Below are 18,775 nucleotides of genomic sequence, written 5' to 3'. Positions count from 1 at the left end.
GTCTCAGTTGCAACGTCGAAGCGGTTTTATTGATGAAGTTATTGACAGATTTTCTCGATGTACAGAGCATAGAATCCGATGATATAAAATAAGTTTAATAATCCAAAATTATCTATTCCTCAGTCTTTAGTTTTTACTTAAAACAACTGTTATATCTAATATCACACCACATGAGCAGTGCATATCCCGTAAATTTTGTCACGAGACGCCACTCCCTAAAACATCCCTGATTTTGTTTAAATTTTTTGGTGGAGAGTTAGCCTAAAAAAATCAAATAAAATGGAAATCAATGAGAATCGAACCCAGGTAAACTGCGTGAATGCCGCCCGATATACGCGAACCTGTTTTTTTTTTCTAAACATGTTTTCAAATCTATGATTTGTTTTAGTCTTTTTAAGACGGCAGCGAAAGAGACTAAAACAAAATCTCTCAAGTTAGCGTCTGACGGCAAAGCAGAAAGTGAAGCTAGACTTGCGATACGACGTGTAGTGATTGATTGCTGGTGGAGGAGTTGCCATAGAGATAGGACTATAATCGAACGGCGTGGCGCCCGAGCACAGCTGAGCCTGCTCGGTTCTTCTGTTCAATTAGGCTGTTTCTTCGTGTGTTTCAGAAGCAGTGTGGAGGATAATAGGAGCTAGCTACGGGTTCGAGTTCCGTCCCTGCGGTAGTTTTTTCGCGGTTTTTATTACATAGTTGTATTCGCATGTCATTTTTTCAATCTATTTTCCTCGTTGAACACTGATTGAGTTTAAAACTTTTAAATCAGCTTATTAGAAGATCCCGAAGATGGATGCGGCGAAATTTCTGAATTCTGATTTGTAAGGATCTCTTTTTCACGGGAAATCATATTCCCTGCAAAGTGACCAAATTTCTTACATATTCGTATTCGAATTTGAATTTCTTGTAATTTCAATGTCGAAAGAAATGTTTCCAACCCAATCGGAAAGTTTAATTTTTCGCTGGAATTCTGATTACGAAAAGTTAAAGATCTGTTAACTGTTTTGAAAGTTTCTTCCGTCGAAAATTAGCAACCCGAAACTACGTTCAAATCTAGAATGATGACTCCGATTCTAAACCACTTGACTTGACTGTTTGTGATTGTTCAATTTATATTTTCGAAAGCTTTTTGACAGTTCAAAAAGCAGAATTATTCTAACTGCAGTTAAAGCCATTATGTACTTACTTACCTTTTGCGATATTTTGCCAAACAATCAAACAGAAAAAGAATGAGCACTTACCTGAAAAGGAAATGAAAAAGAATCGGAATCAGTATTCGATCATCAAAAATAAAACAGGTATTATCAGGAACACAGATTTGATTGTATGTGACAGAGTGTGAAGCCCTCGTTTGATGTTTTGCTGTACTGCGTACTGCGAAGTCTATCGAAACAGAAAGTATTACTATCTTGGTTTAAAAAAAACATGTCTTAGTTTTTATATAATAATCGTATCACTCAAATTCGACTGTTAATTTTACTCAACAAAATAAACACGGTATATATTATTATGTCCAATAGCGGCCCTTACACGAGCATTAAAAATGTCATTTTAAATGATGACTAAGTAATGATGTATTTCAAATTTGTTAGAAATCTCGTCATTACTGCAACATTACACGTTCATTAATAATTCAGTAATGACATTTTTAATGACTCGTGTAAGGGCCGCTAATCGAACGAAAGCAGCCATCGTTGTTTAAACTCACACAGACAAAAAAATAAGCAGATCACAGTAGGCGCCTGTTTCGGTACGCATCGAGTTTGTTTGGGGATAAACGATAATTCGTCATTTTTGCAGTCATCGACTCCGAACGAGAGACCAGAGCACGACCGTTTTGTTTGCAACGATTATCAGTTTGTCAGCTTAACCGATCGTTCGTTTGTTGCACCTAATCCAAGCAATCAAACAAATCCAATCTGCCTGATTCGATTGAATGAACAACGACGATTATTTGCTCACCAAACAGAGGATCCCGTATCGACTTCGGATGGTGTCGTTGTCCTGATAACGGTTATTAAATGATATCCGGGCCAGGAATGAAATCTCCAACAATGTTGAACGGTATAATCTTGCTGGTTTTCAGTTGTTTGTGCAAAGTGAACGAACCGGAAGATTGGAATCACTCAATTCAAACACAGACTCGGCATGGTTTCGGGGCTACATCAGATCCCCGTACTTCAGAGCTAGCAACGTCATCCGAATGAGGCTTTCGGTGAGGTGTTTAGCATAATGTGTCACGCACACACTTGGAATGAGAGCTGCCATGGCAGACGTTGTTGTAGACTACAACATTCTTGCAGATTTTGGATCTAAATAAGCGATAGAAATGAACATGAAGTTAGCGAATAGGTGAGTAATTAGTTACGGTAATTTTGAATCTGTTGTTCTATTTTTTCCAATTTTTTCAAGCACTTCGCATAGTACATATGAAGTTAACAAAGCACCCCTACTGAATAAGCTTAAAAACAAATCGAAACCCAGTGGATAATTTGTTGTTAATTAGTTGCTAATTAGTTACGGTAATTTTGAATTTGTTGCTAATTTTTGTTTTAATTTCGCAAGTACTTCGTTAAGTTTATATGAAGGTAACGAAACACCCCTTCTGAATAAGTAAGAAAAAAATCAAAACCCAGTTGCTATTTAGTTGTTAATTAGTTACGGTAATTTCGAATTTGCTGCTCATTTTTTTTTATTTTTCAAATACTTCGCTAAGTTCATATGAAGTTAATGAAACACTTACTAAATAAGCTTAAAAACAAATCGAAACTCAGTGGATGATTTGTTGCTAATTAGTTGCTAATTAGTTACGGTGATTTTGAATATTTAGTATTTAGCTTTCTCGGTATGGGTGCAAATTATGCTCTAGGTTTTGATTTGTTTTTGAGCTTATTTAGTAGAGGTGCTTCGTTAACTTCATATGACCTTAGTGAAGTATTTGCAAAATTGAAAAGAAATGTAACGAATTCAAAATTACTGTAACTAATTCGCAACAAATTAACCACTGTGTTTTGATTTGTTTTTAAGCTTATTCAGAACGGGTGTTTCGTAAACTTCATATGCACTTGGTGAAGTACTTGAAAAAATAAAAAAAAAGAACAAAAAATTCAAAATTACCGTAATTAATTAACAACTAATTAGCAACCTTAACATAACGAGGTACTTGACAAATTAAAAGATTAGCAATAAATTCAAAATTACCGTAACTAATTAGCAACAAACTATCTCCACTGGTTTTCGATTTGATTTTAAGCTTTAAGAGGTTTCGTTAGCTTCATAAGAACATAGAAATAGATTTGAGCTTAGCAAAGTACTCAAAAACATTGAACAACAAATTCAAAATTACCTTTACTAATTAGCAACAAATTATCCACTAGGTTTCGATTTGTTTTTAAGCTTATTCAGAAGGGGTGTTTCGTTAACTTCATATAAATTTAACGAAGTATTTGAAAAAAAAATGAGCAACAAATTCAAAATTACCGTAACTAATTAGCAACAAATTATTTACCTATTTGCGTTATTATCAGCGATAGGTGCTTCGCTAAGTTCATGTTCATGCGATAAAAACTTCTTGTTTTGATGGTTCATCTTCGACTCATCAGTGCATTGGCAGTTTACCTTGACTTTCATTTTCTAAGGTAAGAAATTGAGGGAAAAAAATAACTCCACAAGTCGAAGGTCCCATCCTAACCCCATAACTACTTCGGTTATCGCTTTCAAAGAAAATGCAACCTTCAGTAGTTCTGCGTTTGAGCTTTGTCATGTAAAAAGTGGAGAGTCAAATACAAAAGATACAAAGCGAAGAGCAAAGGGCCTCGTGCCGTTACGTGGTCCCACTGGCTAATGTTTGCTGGTATAGTTCCAACACTATTCAATCATGAATTTGGTACGGAAAAAACGAACTTTCTCATTCTTTGAAACGAAACGATAATTTCGGTCTACCGATGAGGGAACCAATCCGGACATAACCCGTGACCGAAACCCCAGTCAGCCATAGAAAATCCAGTAAATCATCCAACAATTCTCGGTCTAATTTGTTTTTCACGCTGGATTGTTTGTCGCCAAAAATACGAACTCGGAAAAAAGTTTCCCGAACCAACAAACGTGCACTGAAAATGAATTTAATTGAAGAAACACGTTTCACCACCACGTCTCGTCACGGTACGCAGTGTGTGTGTGTGTGTGTGTGTGTGTGTGTGTGTGTGTGTGTGTGTGTGTGTGTGTGTGTGTGTGTGTGTGTGTGTGTGTGTGTGTGTGTGTGTGTGTGTGTGTGTGTGTGTGTGTGTGTGTGTGTGTGTGTGTGTGTGTGTGTGTGTGTGTGTGTGTGTGTGTGTGTGTGTGTGTGTGTGGAAAGTGGGCAAGCAGAAGTCACTTCTCCGCCGTTTGAAACTTTTCATATTCTACGTTTAGTGTCTTTTAACGGGGCATTGTCAAATAAAACCAAGCCTGCTTTGCGTGAGCTTCAAGCTGTTCGTTTATGATGAGATTTGCCGAAAACGATGACTGCTCGCAGTAGGCTAGTGTTTTCCCTTTGAATGCCTCGTCCACTTGGCAGTGTCACCAGAAGCAACCGTTCACGCATGAAAATACAAAAACGACTTACGAAGTTTTTTGATACATAGAGCACAAGCAGCCGGGAAAAAAGTTCAAGAAGAAAAAACATTTCATTTTCTTTAGCACTGTGTGGATTTATTATCTACCCTTTGGCGAAAAAAGGGGACTGCAAAGTTTTTCGTTGGATCAGTCATTGTTTAAATATTGTGAAACCGGAACGTACCTAAAGTGCGAGATATCACGGTAGTAACGCTTTTAACCGGTTTTTTAAGAGATTTAAAAGCAAATGGTAGGACGGTTATGGCATTTTGGCATCAGAACAAAACTCTGGTATCTTCATCCCTCACCATCTCCGATCATAACGCAAATAAATAACTAATTTGTTACTAATTAGTTACGGTGGTTTCGAAATTGTCAAATTTTCATTATTTTTACGATTTTTTCTCCAAGCTCATACGAAGTTAACCCTCCTTAACCCCACCGTAACTAATTAGCAACAGATTATTCACTGGGTTTCGATTTGTTTCCAAGCTTATTTAGGAGGGGTGCTTCGATAAATTCATACGAATTCAGTGAAGCACTCGTAAAATGTGAAAAAATATATTGAGAAAAAAATTCAAAACTATTGTAACTAATTAGCAACTGATTAGTAACAAATTATTCACTGAGCTTTGATTTGTTCACAAGCTTTTTTGCAGGGATACTCCGTTATATTCATAAGAATATAGAGAAGCACTCGTAAAATGTTAAAAAATATGTTGAGAAACAAATTCAAAATCATCGTCACTAATTAGCAACTAATTAGTAACATATTATTCACTTGGTTTCGTTTTATTTTCAAGCTTACTTAGGAATTTTAGAAGCATTAGCAAAAATAAAAACAAAATTAACAAATCAAAACTACGGTAACTGATTCGCAACAAATTTGCGCTATCATCGGAGATATGAGCTTCGCTAAGTTCATGTTCATAGCAATGATGGCTGACGGATGTTTGAAATAGCTAAAGTTTGAAATTTTTAATACAATGTCAGCAGCCGGTATGAACTTCAACCAGCTCGTGTACAGTATCATGCACTTGTTTCGTATTACTCAACCAGGTTGGTTTTCACCGGTTTCTACGTCCCCCCGATGTTATCATAACCATCGTGGTATTGAGCTTCAGAGTGGCGGAAAATTATGCTCGTTGCTGGAAATGTCTCCGGTGAATGACAATTAGTTTGAAATTGGAATCCGATGGCGACTGAAGGAGGAAGGTGCCGAAATACATCGAATGACATTGATATCAGATTAAGATGCAAACTTATTAGACGTATTCGAAAATAAATTTTGAAATATCACAACACGAACGTTATAGGTTTAATAGCAATCCAAAATGATCTCGTTCATATTTGAATTTCACATTCACTATCGGACCTTTGACTTGACTCCTGTCATCCAGCTTCGAACTAGCTTCTCTCTTTTCAACCGATTTTGACTCTCCTCCCACCGACAATCAGCCGGTCGGGAGGAAAAATAATGTCACCACAAGAACATTATTGTCTCGTACCATTTCTTCGTCACTGTTGAATAGTGGGAAGATACCAAATCGTACCAAAAATGGTTGTTTAGAGAATATTGCTTTAGAAGAAGTGACAATAGTCGTTTTTGAAGGAACATTTCGACGTAGATTTCACGGTTAATATTCTCGGTAGAGATGAATGATTATCTGATTTTACCGCACTTGCAGATGATTTGCCAAACCGAGATAATTTTTTAGTCAACCTTTCTATCTTTCAGTTTTTTAAACTTACACTATTTGAAAATTCGCATATCTTTCTATCTTTCAGTTTTTTAAACTTACACTATTTGAAAATTCGCATTACAAACAAAAATTTTGTTGCCACATGTCTTAAAAATTCATGAAACATCGAGATCTGATTTTACCGCACTTGCAGATGATTTGCCAAACCGAGATAATTTTTTAGTCAACCTTTCTATCTTTCAGTTTTTTAAACTTACACTATTTGAAAATTCGCATATCTTTCTATCTTTCAGTTTTTTAAACTTACACTATTTGAAAATTCGCATTACAAACAAAAATTTTGTTGCCACATGTCTTAAAAATTCATGAAACATCGAGATCTGATGTTACTCCAAAAAATTGCCAAATCTGACCAAAACATTACGAGATGGTCGTGGGATCGAATGAACGGCAAAATTCGTTTTTGGAGACACTGTTTTTGGTATAGTTCCGATGTCATTGTCTTATTTGTAACGAAAACTTTCGTTTTTTTACCACAGCCGCAAATGCCCTGCCAAATCATAAATTTTGTTGCAAATTTGTCGGCAAAAACAAATTTAAATTTGGCTGGAACATCATCTTACCAATCTTACCACGCAGTTTCCGGTCGATAGTTCCACTCCGACGATTGGCTTGAGGCTTCCGAATCGTCGTCAATGTTTCCTTATACCGTTTGATAACGCGCCATGCGGTATTTCTGGGCAATTTCAGCTGTTTAGCTAGCCTAGATGCAGACCACAATGGATTTTCCAAATAACTGTGCACAATTTTTCCTTCTTTCGGCGTCCATGAAGATTGTTTACAAAGTGCAGTCGATTTGCGGAATGTCAAAAATCATACGTAAAGCTGACAAAACTCCCGACACGTGGGCGCCAAGAACTTCCAAATCCGTTCACCAGGAGCGCCACAATATGAGCAAAAGTTTGTTTTAATTCTAAATGAAGCAAGCTTTATTCTCTAAATCACGTTAAAACCTATTGAAGGTGTTTTTAAACAATGAGCAGTGCTGGAGAAACAATGTAACAACTTTCGAGTGAAGCGATAAAAATATTCACTTTCTGATTTCAGACAATGGAATGGAATAGACAAATACGTGTCTGTCCAGAATACGAGGGAAAAATGGTAGAATATCGTCTTCGATCCATAAATGCATTAGCAGTAAATTAACTTTCGCAACTCGCTCTTATCCTCCAAATCATTTTGAAACCTCGTGACGGGGTTTATCGTCCCTACAATCTTACAACTTAAATAACCACAACTTACCTCCATGGAGAAACGTGAACATGTTAACAATAAGCAGTGCTGGCAGAAACAGTCGCACCATTTTCTGCACTCCGGCACCGACCCGGCCACCGCCTGCTGTGATTGAGCTGTGCGGCGATGACGGTTGTAGTCGATTCTGTTGTCTAGTGTTGCCATCGATTGTTCCACCTCCATCGCAGTCGACGACGACTTTCCGCTTCCAACAGATGTTGTTTCCGTTGTCGCTGTTTTTGTTGTTGCTGTTAATGTTGATGTTGTAGTTGTTTTTGTTGTTTGCATTAGCGTTGGCGTTGAGATGGCTGCTGTTATCGCTATCACGACTACTACTACGTCTTCTTCTTCTTCTACTACTACTAGTACTATTACTACGATTAAGACCACTACTACAGTGACCACTAGTCGCCGGTGGTGGTTGCGTTCTCCGCAGAAAGCTAGGAATCCGAAGCATCGTTGCTGAGCTAACGGTAGCGGCAGTGGCATTAGCGGCGAATGGGCAATGGCTCCGGTTGCGTAGGCCAGTTGTAGTTGTAGCAGCAGCAGTTGGCGATACCAGGGTGACCAGCAGTAGTCGGAGAAACTGCAGCACCGACCCAATGGCGGCCACTGTGAACCTGTGGCTTTCATTTCCACCGCCGGTACAGAGATTTCGGGAAGATTTCCGGTTACTTTTCTGAAGGCTAGGGCAGCATTCGGTTGTGGTGGAATCCGTCGGTGTGGGACGCGGTGGTAACCGTCGACGACGGGATCCCTTGCTACGTGTTCCACCAAGAGCAGCACTACAATGGCGAGCAGTTGTTGCACTATTCTTAACATTAGGGTTCGTGTTATCAAAAGTGTTATCGTTAAACGTACGAATCTGTTTAGTGTTACTTGTTTGGAAGCATTCATGGTTGTTGTTGTTGTTGTTATTATTGTGGCCACTGTCATCGTCGTCGTCGGTGGCGGCAGCTGCGGCGGATGACGACATACGTTTATGTTTGCCAGGCCTTGGGCGTGTGATCTGGATAGCGCTTCGTTTCGCCCGGCGTCCAAGGATAGCCACCAACAGTCGACCGGAAGGCGTCCGCCGCCATTGGGAGTAGAAAAGATTGCCCGGCCTAAAATGAACCACCACGACCACCACCGCAGCTGTTGCTGCTGGTCGAATCGAACCGCTACCGAGCCACCATCGCCGCTGGTACCGACGACGGATCCGTTGGGTTTCGGGTATGCAACGGCGGATTGTCCGAGCGTAACGTGCAGAAACCCATTGACAGTAACGGCGAGAACTATTACTGCTGACGATGGGTTTGTGGTGTTCGTTGTATTCTGTGCTATCGTCGGTGGTTGGCCGGAAGGTAGAACTGCTGCTGCTGCCGCCGTCGTTTCCCTTGACACTGGTGAAAAGGTCTTGTTCGATACTAGTTTGACGCTGGCATGTCCTTTCGATGAATGATACTTCTGAGGCCATGCTGTGCCCTACAATGAAACAGGAGAAGAAAAAGATACTGTAACGGTTGGTGTCGATAAGCTTTTTAGAGCATATAGTCGGGTACATTTAACGTCAAACAGATGTCACTTCTGTCAGTGAGCTTTACCCGCTGACTGCGAATCGCAGCAGGCACTGGCGGAAGCTTTATCCAACTGGTGAGTGTCGCAAGAAAAGGATAAAACTAGAGATAGAAAGAGAGCCAAGTGGAGTTCATTTGCTCGCTCTCTCTCTCATTTTCTCTCAGAAACACCATGCGTCTCCACGTTTACTTTTCAGACGTGTGTAAATTTTCCGGTCCTTCTGCTGCTGCCGTCGGAAGATGAGGATTTTGTTTACGCGCTCGCACGGCAGTTGCGGGCTGAACCGGAAAGCGGAAGAGCCCAGCGAAGGATGGAAGACTTTCTTACATAACACTTTTGGGAGGGGGGTTTACGCAGCTGGCGACAGTTCCTCTTCTTTTGCAAATCCCCTTTCTGATTGGTTTCGATTGTTTTGGGCTGCTGGCCAAGAAGAACTTTGAAGCCTGTAACCTGTTTGGGGAGTGGAGTTTGGGCCACCTCAGCCCAGCTTGGCTCGGCTCGGCTGCCAGCCTGCAAAGCTAAATGATGAATAGATTTTATAATTTTACCGCACCCAGAATGTCCTACTTTTCAGCAAGGTCAATGGAAAGGGTGTTGCGCTGAATAACGCGATTCGGACGTGCTGTTTCGGAATTCTTCGGCACGGGAATAATCTCTCGCGGCAGGAGAAACGGAACAATGGTTGAGAGTTGCAAAAAAAAAATAAAATAAAACACAAAGCAAACATGTAAACTTTAACTGTTTTGTTTCGTAGTCTCGAGAAAATGACACTCTATCTGGGCAGGAAGCACTAGTATTTGATGGATGCGAGAACAGAATAAAATAGAAAAATTTCCCGAGGGCTGAACGAGTTGTGCGCGGCTATTAGCGTACGTAGCGTATTTAAATCGTTCATTTGTCATTTCCCACTTGTCATACGTTGCTGTTAGTGCTATGCGAAGCAATAAAGTACAATTCACACGATACAGCAGCCCCCGACAACAGCGAAACCGCTTAGAACTTCTCACAAAAACTTTCCTTTCGTTTGAAGTTTTCAGGTAAATAAAGCACAACAATAAACGAAGCGAAGCGAAAAAAACTCATGGCTTGCTGCTGTTGCTGTTTCGGCTTCTACAAGTTTCGCTCGCTAGCAAGGGTAGATGGTTGCGTTCTCTAGTTTCGTCCCACCTTCTTTGCACGACTTGGAAGAAATTACCGGAAGCTAATATTGTGTGCGACGACGGTGAATCGCACTTTTCTAATGTCATTTTAATGTCACGCGATAAGGGTTCCCTTCCGGGAACACGCGGGATTCAAGATGTCGTTAGCTAAACTGCGATGGTGACTGGCGAACTTTAGACGAAACGAAAAAAACGAAACGTTCGTTTCTATGCAACTGAAAATTCCGCTAGACGAGAAAAAAAAGATAACAAAATTGTTTTGGTAATTTTTGCGTCTGTAGTTTAATGTGCTTATCATACACTGAAAATTTGTTTCCTTTCAATTCAATTTTTATACACCGCTACTCTCGATCACCACAGATGACCAGTTCTCGAGTCGAATGTAGTGATGAAAATACGTACTTTGTGGGTAATTCAACGAATGAAAATCGGTTGTAATCTACCTAGTGATGTTTATTCATTAATATCAATAGACGATTACTTGTAAGTATCTTTGAATATAAACTAACATAATCTGTTCATTATGTAAATAATAATGTCAAATTAAGAAGATTTTTTCGTTTTTTCTTAGCTTCGCTCTTAGTGACGGTTTGAAATTTCTAGCACTACCTCCGGAACCGGGAGTCGGATTCGGATAAAACGCTATAGCAGCTAATGGGTTCAGAAAACCTTTCATTTGAGCATTTTGAAATTCCATTTTGAAGTTTTTGACACTATTTTGGGTATACTAAGATCTTTTTTATGCGGATTTTTTACGCGGATTTCCGAAGTTACTAGGTTATTTTCATGCGGATTTCCGAAGTTACGCGATTTTTTTTACGCAGATTTCCGAAGTCACGCGTTTTTTTTTTGCGGAGTTTTCTTTACGCGGTACGTATCTCCGCTTAAAATAAGACCTCAGTGTATATTTGGACATAAAGTAACATAACTTTTTCAATTTGTAAACAGTAATGTCAAAATGAGAAGAATTTTTCCTTTTTTTTGCAAATTCGCTCTGTGTGACGATTTGAAATTTTGAGCATCTTCACTCGCTGCCTCTGGAACCGGGATTTGGATTCGGATAAATTGCAATTGCAGCTAATGGTATCATAAAACCTTTCATTTGAAGTTCCATTTTGAACTATTTTCGGTACACTGAGCTCTTGTTTACGTGGATTTTTTACGTGAGTTTCCGAAGTTATGCGAATTTTAAAAGTTATCCGGTTTTCTCGTTTTGTCTCAGAAATGCATGAAACGTCGAGATCTGGTGTCATCCCGAAATTTTTTTAAGTCAACTCTCCAACACTTTAATTTTCGATTTTTTTTTGAAAAAATATTGTATTGGTTATGCAGCCACTGTGAAAACCGACCTTTGAATCGAGGCCCGGAGGGCCAAGTGTCATATACTGTCATATAACGTCATATAGTGTCATATAACGTTTTTTTGCACTAATTTTTCTCGGAGATAGCTGAGCCGATTTTGAAAGGTCTTGTGGTCCCATACTAAATTCCTGAATTTCATTTAGATCTGACTTCCGGTTCCGGAGTTGAGGTAAAATGTGCAAAAAAAATGAAAATATGTGTTCCTACTTTTCTCATAGATGGCGCAATTGATTTTCACAAACTTAGGTTCAAGTGAAAGGTCATGTGGTCCCATTCGGAATTACTGAATTTCATCCGGATCCAACCTCCGGATCCGGAAATATAGGATAGTGTGTAAAAAATTTTATACCGTCACTGAAGAGGGCAAAAAAACGTAAAAAAAAATTCTAAAACGACCTCAAATCTTCTCCAATTGATAGTTTTTGTCAGTAGACGGTCAAATAAACCGGTTTCGGTTATTTTCTCAAGAATCGAAGAAAATTATTTTGAAGAATACCACAGTATTATATATGATAGTATGATTGATATGAGAGAGGCATCATTACACCACAAAAGACTGTCCCAGAAAGTATGGACGAAACCAAAAACCGCTGCCATTTCGCAATGGTTCAGAATCTGTCAATTTTTATGACTGGGTCCTGTTGTTTCCACTCTTCTCTAACCACTTGTGCAGTTGTTTATTCGTTTTCATTAGTTTGTTTCGAAATGCGTGGACTTTCAGCAGAACAACGTCGAAAAATTGTGTACAAATGGTGCACAGAACGCGGACTGTCACTGAAAAAATAGCAAAAATGGAAGGAGTAAGTGAAAAAGCCGTGCGAAATGCAATCAGGAAGTTCGGTGAGGATAACACCTTTGAGGGTAAACCGAAAACGGGTCGAAAAAAAGGTCCTGCTAACCCTCAGTTAGATAAACGAATGCTGAAGGCGTTCGAGCAAAAGAAGGAGGTTTCAGTTCGGGATGTGGCCAAAATAGTGGGCACTTCGAAGTCAAATGTTCTTCGTGCTAAAGAACGTTTGAATCTTCGAACCTATAAGAAGCAGAAACAACCAAAACGTAGTCCGAAACAAGAATTACGATTCTTGCTGGAAATTCGAACTGCATAATCATGAACGACGAAACCTAGGTGAAACTCGATTGGAAATCCTTGCCGGGACCACAATATTATACGGTGCGAGAAGAGAAAGTATTAAACCAGTCCGAGACATCGATTGAAGTCGAAAAATTTGGTAAGAAAGCTATGGTCTGGCAAGCAATTTGTAGCTGCGGTAAGATTTCGAAACCCTTCATCACCACTGTTTCAATGAACAGCGAAATATACATCAAGGAATGTTTACAAAAACGATTTCTACCCATGATTCGAAGCCACAAGGATCCTGTTGTCTTATGGCCAGATCTTGCTTCTTGTCACTACTCGAAATCAACGGTAGAATGGTATACTACCAAAAATGTCACTTTCGTCCCAAAAGACATGAATTCACCAAATTGCCCACAATTGCATTAACGAAGGCACATCTTAGGAAACATGTCTCGGCAGCCGAAACTATTCAACAGTTCGAAAAAGATTGGAAAAAAGTGTCAAAACTTGTCGCCAAGAAGTCTGTACGGAATTTAATGAGGAACGTTCGCAATAAGGTGCGCCAGCTAGTCTACAATGGCTAAGTAGCAAATGTTGAGAATAATATTCTGTTGTTGTAGTCTAATATTGTCAGTATATCGAATAAAATTTGAATATCTAACACTTGCGAATCATTTACAGCGAAATCTAAGTGCGTCCATACTTTCTGGGACAGTCTTTAATCATACTGGAATCGTCATTTATTTCAAACTAGATCAAGTCCCATATATCATTCGACTTAGTTCGTCGAGATCAGAAAATTTTATCTAGATCCGATTTCTGGTTCCGGAGTCACGGGGGTCACCAAATGCAAATAAAAAAAATGACCAATTCAATCAAGCTTGAGTGACTAAAGCTACAAAAATGGAAATGACAACTGCTTCGCAATAGACTTCTGATTTATAATAACCGCAATGCATTGTTAAATTTCTAACGAAATATTGATTTTGAAACTATCCTCAATCTCTAGGCAGCCGGTTACCGCGAGAGATATATGGAGTTATTTTAATTGGCGACTAGAATATGATCCGAAAGCAATGAATTAGCTCATAGCGACTCAGAATTCACGCCGTTTTACCATTAAGGTTTTAAGAACCGATCAAATCACCATACCACACGTGAAAACATCTAGAAAAAAAAATCTCTGGTTTCACGGTGGATTCTGGATCTGGACTCTGAACTTGAAATTTGGATCTGGAGTCTGGACCTGAATTCTTGGTCTGTATTCTAGATCATAACTCTGCATCTAGTTTCTGAACCTGGACCAAGATTCTCGACCTTGATTCTGAACTTGGATTTTATATTTGTAGTCTGGACCAGGACTCTGGACGTGGATTCCAGATCTGAATTCTGGACCAGGATTCTGAACCTGGATTATGGATCTGGATTCTAAACCTGAATACTGGGCCTGTGTTTAGAGCTTGTATTGTGCACCTAAATACTAAGTTGGGATTCTGACTCAACCTGGATTCTAGGCTTTAATCAGAATTTGGATTCCGTTACTAGGTTCAGGACATCAATTCGGAACTCCGAACTTGAATTCAAAGCTGGACTCTATATCTGATTTCTGATCCAGGAATTCAAATCTGAAATTTGGACTTGAAAGTCCAGTCTGAACCTGAATTCTGAGCCTGTGTTATAGATCGGGAGTCTAAACCTGGATTATGTACCAGAATTCTGAATATGGATTCATGTCCTAAATTATAGACCTGGAGTCTACGCTTGAATTCTAGACCTGAGCGGTGAATTTAAAATTCGAAATTGGACCTGGATTTTAGATCTGAATTTTGAACCCTGGTCCTGGATTCGGGACCTGAATTCTGGACCTGATTTTGGAGATTGTAGTCTGCACCAAGATTCTGGACTTGGATCAGAAGTTAGATTCCTTACTACATGGAATGAAAAGTTCCGGATCTCTCTCAGAAAAGACGTGAATAGTTTCGAACTGTGTATGTTTTGTTGAGAACAAGCCTGCAGATGGTGCAATACTAAATTTCATGACAATCTATTCACTAGTGTTTTAATAACAGCAGATCGTGTCAGACAAATTCTAGTTTTCATCAAGCTATAGAAAAAGGCGCACCAGCGTATCCCCCTTATTCTCCAGATATGGCCCTCAGCGACTATCAGGTATTTCCAAACCTGAAAAAGTTTCTTCAGGAAAAGAATTTATCGTCGAATGCTGATGTCATTGCAGAAACGAAAACCTATTTCGAAGGCCTTAACAAATCTTTTTTTTAAGGGAAATGTTGGAGGACCGATGGGTCAAGTGTATCGCTCTAGATGGAGATTATACTGAAGAATAAAAAGTTATCATGGTAAAAAATCGGATTTTTCTTTGTTAGGCCCGGAACTTCTCATTCCATGTAGTATATGGTTTCTGAACCTAGATTCTGAACTTGAATTCTGAATCAGTACTTTAGATCTGGAGTCTGTATAGAGATTACGTACTCGAGCTCTGGGCCTGGATCTAAATTCTGATGCATGTTGGACTTGGATTGGAGATTTGAGTTTTGAATCCTGGTCCTGAATTCGGGAGCTGAACTCTGGGCCTGTGTTTGGAGCTTGTATTCTGCACCTGGCTTTTAGACAAGCATCAGAATTTAGATCCCGTACTACATGGAATGAAAAGTCCCGAGCCTCTCTCAGAAAAGACGTGAATAGTTTCGAACTGTGTATGTTTTGTTGAGTACAAGCCTCTAGATGGTTCAATACCAAATTTCATGACAATCTTTCCGCTAGTTTTTGAATAACAGCTGATCGTGTTAGACGAGTTCTAGTTTTCACCAAGCTATGAAAAAAGACGAACCAGCGTATCCCCCGTATTCTCCAGACCTGGCCCTCAGCGACTATGTCCTACACTCTAGGCATGAATTTAAGACCTGGTGTCTGGACCTAACAGATCGGTTGAAAAGTTCGTATCGTTTCTATGAGAGGGCGCCACTAGAATTAAATCCATACCATTTTCAGTTAGTACCAACCTTCAAAAGATACGTGTATAAATTTGACAGCTGTCTGATTATTAGGTTGTGAGATATTGCATTTTGAGTGAAGCTACTTTTGTTATTGTGAAAAATGGAAAAAAAGGAATTTCGTGTGTTGATGAAACACTACTTTTTGATGAAAAAAGTGCCGCCGATACCAAAAAATGGCTTGATGAGTGTTATCCAGACTCTGCACCGGGCGAAGCAACAATTCTTAAGTGGTTTGCAAAATTTCGTACTGGTCATATGAGCACCGAAGACGACGAACGCAGTGGACGTCCAAAAGAGGCTGTTACCGATGAAAACGTGAAAAAAATCCACAAAATGATTTTCAATGACCGTAAAGTGAAGTTGATCGAGATAGCTGACACCCTAAAGATATCAAAGGAACGTGTTGGACATATTATTCACGAATATTTGGATATGAGAAAGCTTTGTGCAAAATGGGTGCCGCGTGAGCTCACAATCGATCAAAAACAACAACGAATTGATGATTCTGAGCAGTATTTGGAGCTGTTATATCGAAATAAAACCGATTTTTTTCGTCGATATATAACAATGGCCGAAACGTGGCTCCATCACTTCACTCCGTAGTCCAATCGACAGTCAGCTGAGTGGACTGCACGCGATGAACCGAACCCAAAGCGTGGAAAGACTCAACAATCGGCCGGTAAGGTTATGGCGTCTGTGTTATATATGACTATTATATAGCGTTATTAGAGCGTTCGAAGGACGAAATTTAAAAAAAAACGGCCTCATTTGAAGAAGAAAAAAGTTTTGTTTCATCAAGACAATGCACCGTGTCACAAGTCGATGAAAACCATGCTGAAATTGAACGAATTGGGCTTCGAATTGCTCCCTCATCCACCGTATTCTCCAGATTTGGCCCCCAGTGACTTTTTCCTGTTCTCAGACCTCAAGAGAATGCTCGCTGGTAAAAAATTTAGAAGCAATGAAGAGGTAATCGCTGAAACTGAGGCCTATTTTGAGGCAAAGGACAAATCGTACTACAAAAATGGTATCGAAAAGTTGGAAGATCGCTATAATCGCTGTATCGCCTCTGATGTCAATTATGTTGAATAATATAAACGAATTTTGGCAAAAAAATGTGTGTTTCTATTAAACGATACGAACTTTTCAGCCGAACTGTGAGTTGTGAACCTAGAATTAAGAAATGGACCTGAATTCTAAACCTGAATTCTGCGTCAGTGCTCGGAGTCTATATTCTGGACCTCTGGATTTCGAACCTGCATTCTGGACCTATACCTGAATTCTGTGGTAGTTTTTTGAAAGTTTAGTTTGACATTTTATCAAATATTGCTAAACATATCTCCGATCGCATGAAGCAAAAATATGTTCTAACAATGAGTAAAACAAGAGATATTCACGACCAAAAACTCATCACTCTCCCACATGGTAAATTTTTGTAAATCGAAAACTAATGTTGTAGTTTCCCCTTTTTATCCTCTTCCTTCGATCGTCTCCACCACAAGAGTGAAATTCATCTACCAATACTTACCATATCGTCTGGTTTCAAGTCTTTGACACAACAGCGCCTAGAAAATATTCACATCGGAAAACCTGCCGGGAAAACAAATGGAGAAGAAAAAGCTTATTAGTTGGAACCATTTGTACGTTGATTGGTCACATAAAGAAAGTTCTTTTCGATTTGTTAAATCATTATACTGTCAAACGATATTAAAAGAATTGCAACAATACAATTAGAGAAGATAGTCATACAATTAGTAATATTACAGGGAATTAATGCTTTCAGCTTTCTATTTCCGATTGGTTGTTTGCTTAGGAGAAATCAATCCTCACCGTCAGTACTGAAAGGCGTCCTACTACGGAACTGCAAAACATCCAAATGACCTGACCGTAGAAAGATTGCGCTCGGCACAATGGCAAACCTAAATTGAATAATGCGTTTTAGCGGACAGCTAAAACGGGTGTTTTGTTAGGATACTCAAAGCATTCTCCGTGCATTCTTTGTGAGAACCGCACACAATGGTGGCACATAATTGAATCAATTCTACGATGTCCATCGGACCGAACGACCGACGGACCGGTTGCGAGATAGATATGACATCGTCTCTTCAAGGTACGACGATGCTGCTACGGGTAGAAGGCGATAAAGAATGACCTACTTGAGATCATTAGAGATGATTTTCGATTCACATAAACTGAGCACAATTGCACGTGTACCGGTTTGCGACAATAAATCTTCCGCTAGGTGGCGACCGTGCCAGTAGCATCGATCACGTTCGCTCAAAACAAATCCTCGTCCGCTGTCAGTTACGATTGTGATCCGTTTGAGCCCATTGCTAATGGACCGTATAATCAGCTACTTGAGCACAGATGAAATCTATTCAATGCTACACCTTCCCGGTCCGTTTCCTGCTGCCAACGCCATTCGAACCCCGTACCAGAATGGATAATGTGATATTCTTGTAGGTCAAAATGAATTATGCATATGCTAATTTGGGTTTCGAATTTGACTCGACCATCCTCGACCGAAGTTTGTCACGGCGATCTGTTCCGTTGCCGTTCCCCGCTAAAGGGGGAAGGTGTTGGTTACATCAATGCTTTCCACATGCTACTGAATTGAATGTGAGTGTGTGTTTTCTCTTTGCAGGAAACTCTGTTGTTGGCGGGGTTACGAGAATTTAAGAGCGAGAGAATTCGGGAGAAAATCAGAATGAAGTGCGCACACACTCACACACACTCTCGCGGCAGAACTGAACTGAGCGGAAGAGCGAATCGTCGACTACGGAAACGAGAATCATAATAAATTCACCGCGGACGGAGAAAATCTGTCACGGTCAATTGTGGTATTACGGAAACACAGTATAAATGAAACGACTGGCTTAGAAATCATGTAAGCAACCGAGCAGTACCGCGCGTTTGCGAAACTATGTCAAGTCTTTGTGGTGCGTCGCTGTGTTAGAGCAGACGACAGTGCAAACTTTTTCATCGTTTTGAATTTTTTTGTTGTTGCATTCT

At 39.6% G+C, this 18,775-nt stretch overlaps 1 protein-coding gene across 9 annotated transcripts in view; it reads right to left on the bottom strand.

The window, feature by feature from the left end:
* LOC131431200 (cubilin) overlaps positions 1–18,775 on the bottom strand; it is a 229,885-nt gene that overhangs the window by 177,945 nt on the left and 33,165 nt on the right. For all 9 annotated transcript variants that reach the window (XR_009229658.1, XM_058596789.1, XM_058596829.1 and 6 more), the window contains exons 3-4: positions 17,292–17,353; positions 7,599–9,056 (exon numbers count right to left, since the gene is read on the bottom strand). Coding sequence is in view for 8 of the 9 variants with exons in the window: in XM_058596789.1 (XP_058452772.1) it covers positions 7,599–9,048 (1,450 nt within the window). In the remaining variant the exon portion in view is untranslated. The remainder of the gene's footprint in view (positions 1–7,598; positions 9,057–17,291; positions 17,354–18,775) is intronic.

This window comes from Malaya genurostris, chromosome 1 (assembly GCF_030247185.1).
Source record: "Malaya genurostris strain Urasoe2022 chromosome 1, Malgen_1.1, whole genome shotgun sequence".
NCBI classification, from domain to species: domain Eukaryota; kingdom Metazoa; phylum Arthropoda; class Insecta; order Diptera; family Culicidae; genus Malaya; species Malaya genurostris.
Note: the sequence above shows the minus strand (reverse complement) of the source record. Positions and strands in the feature narration are given on the sequence as shown.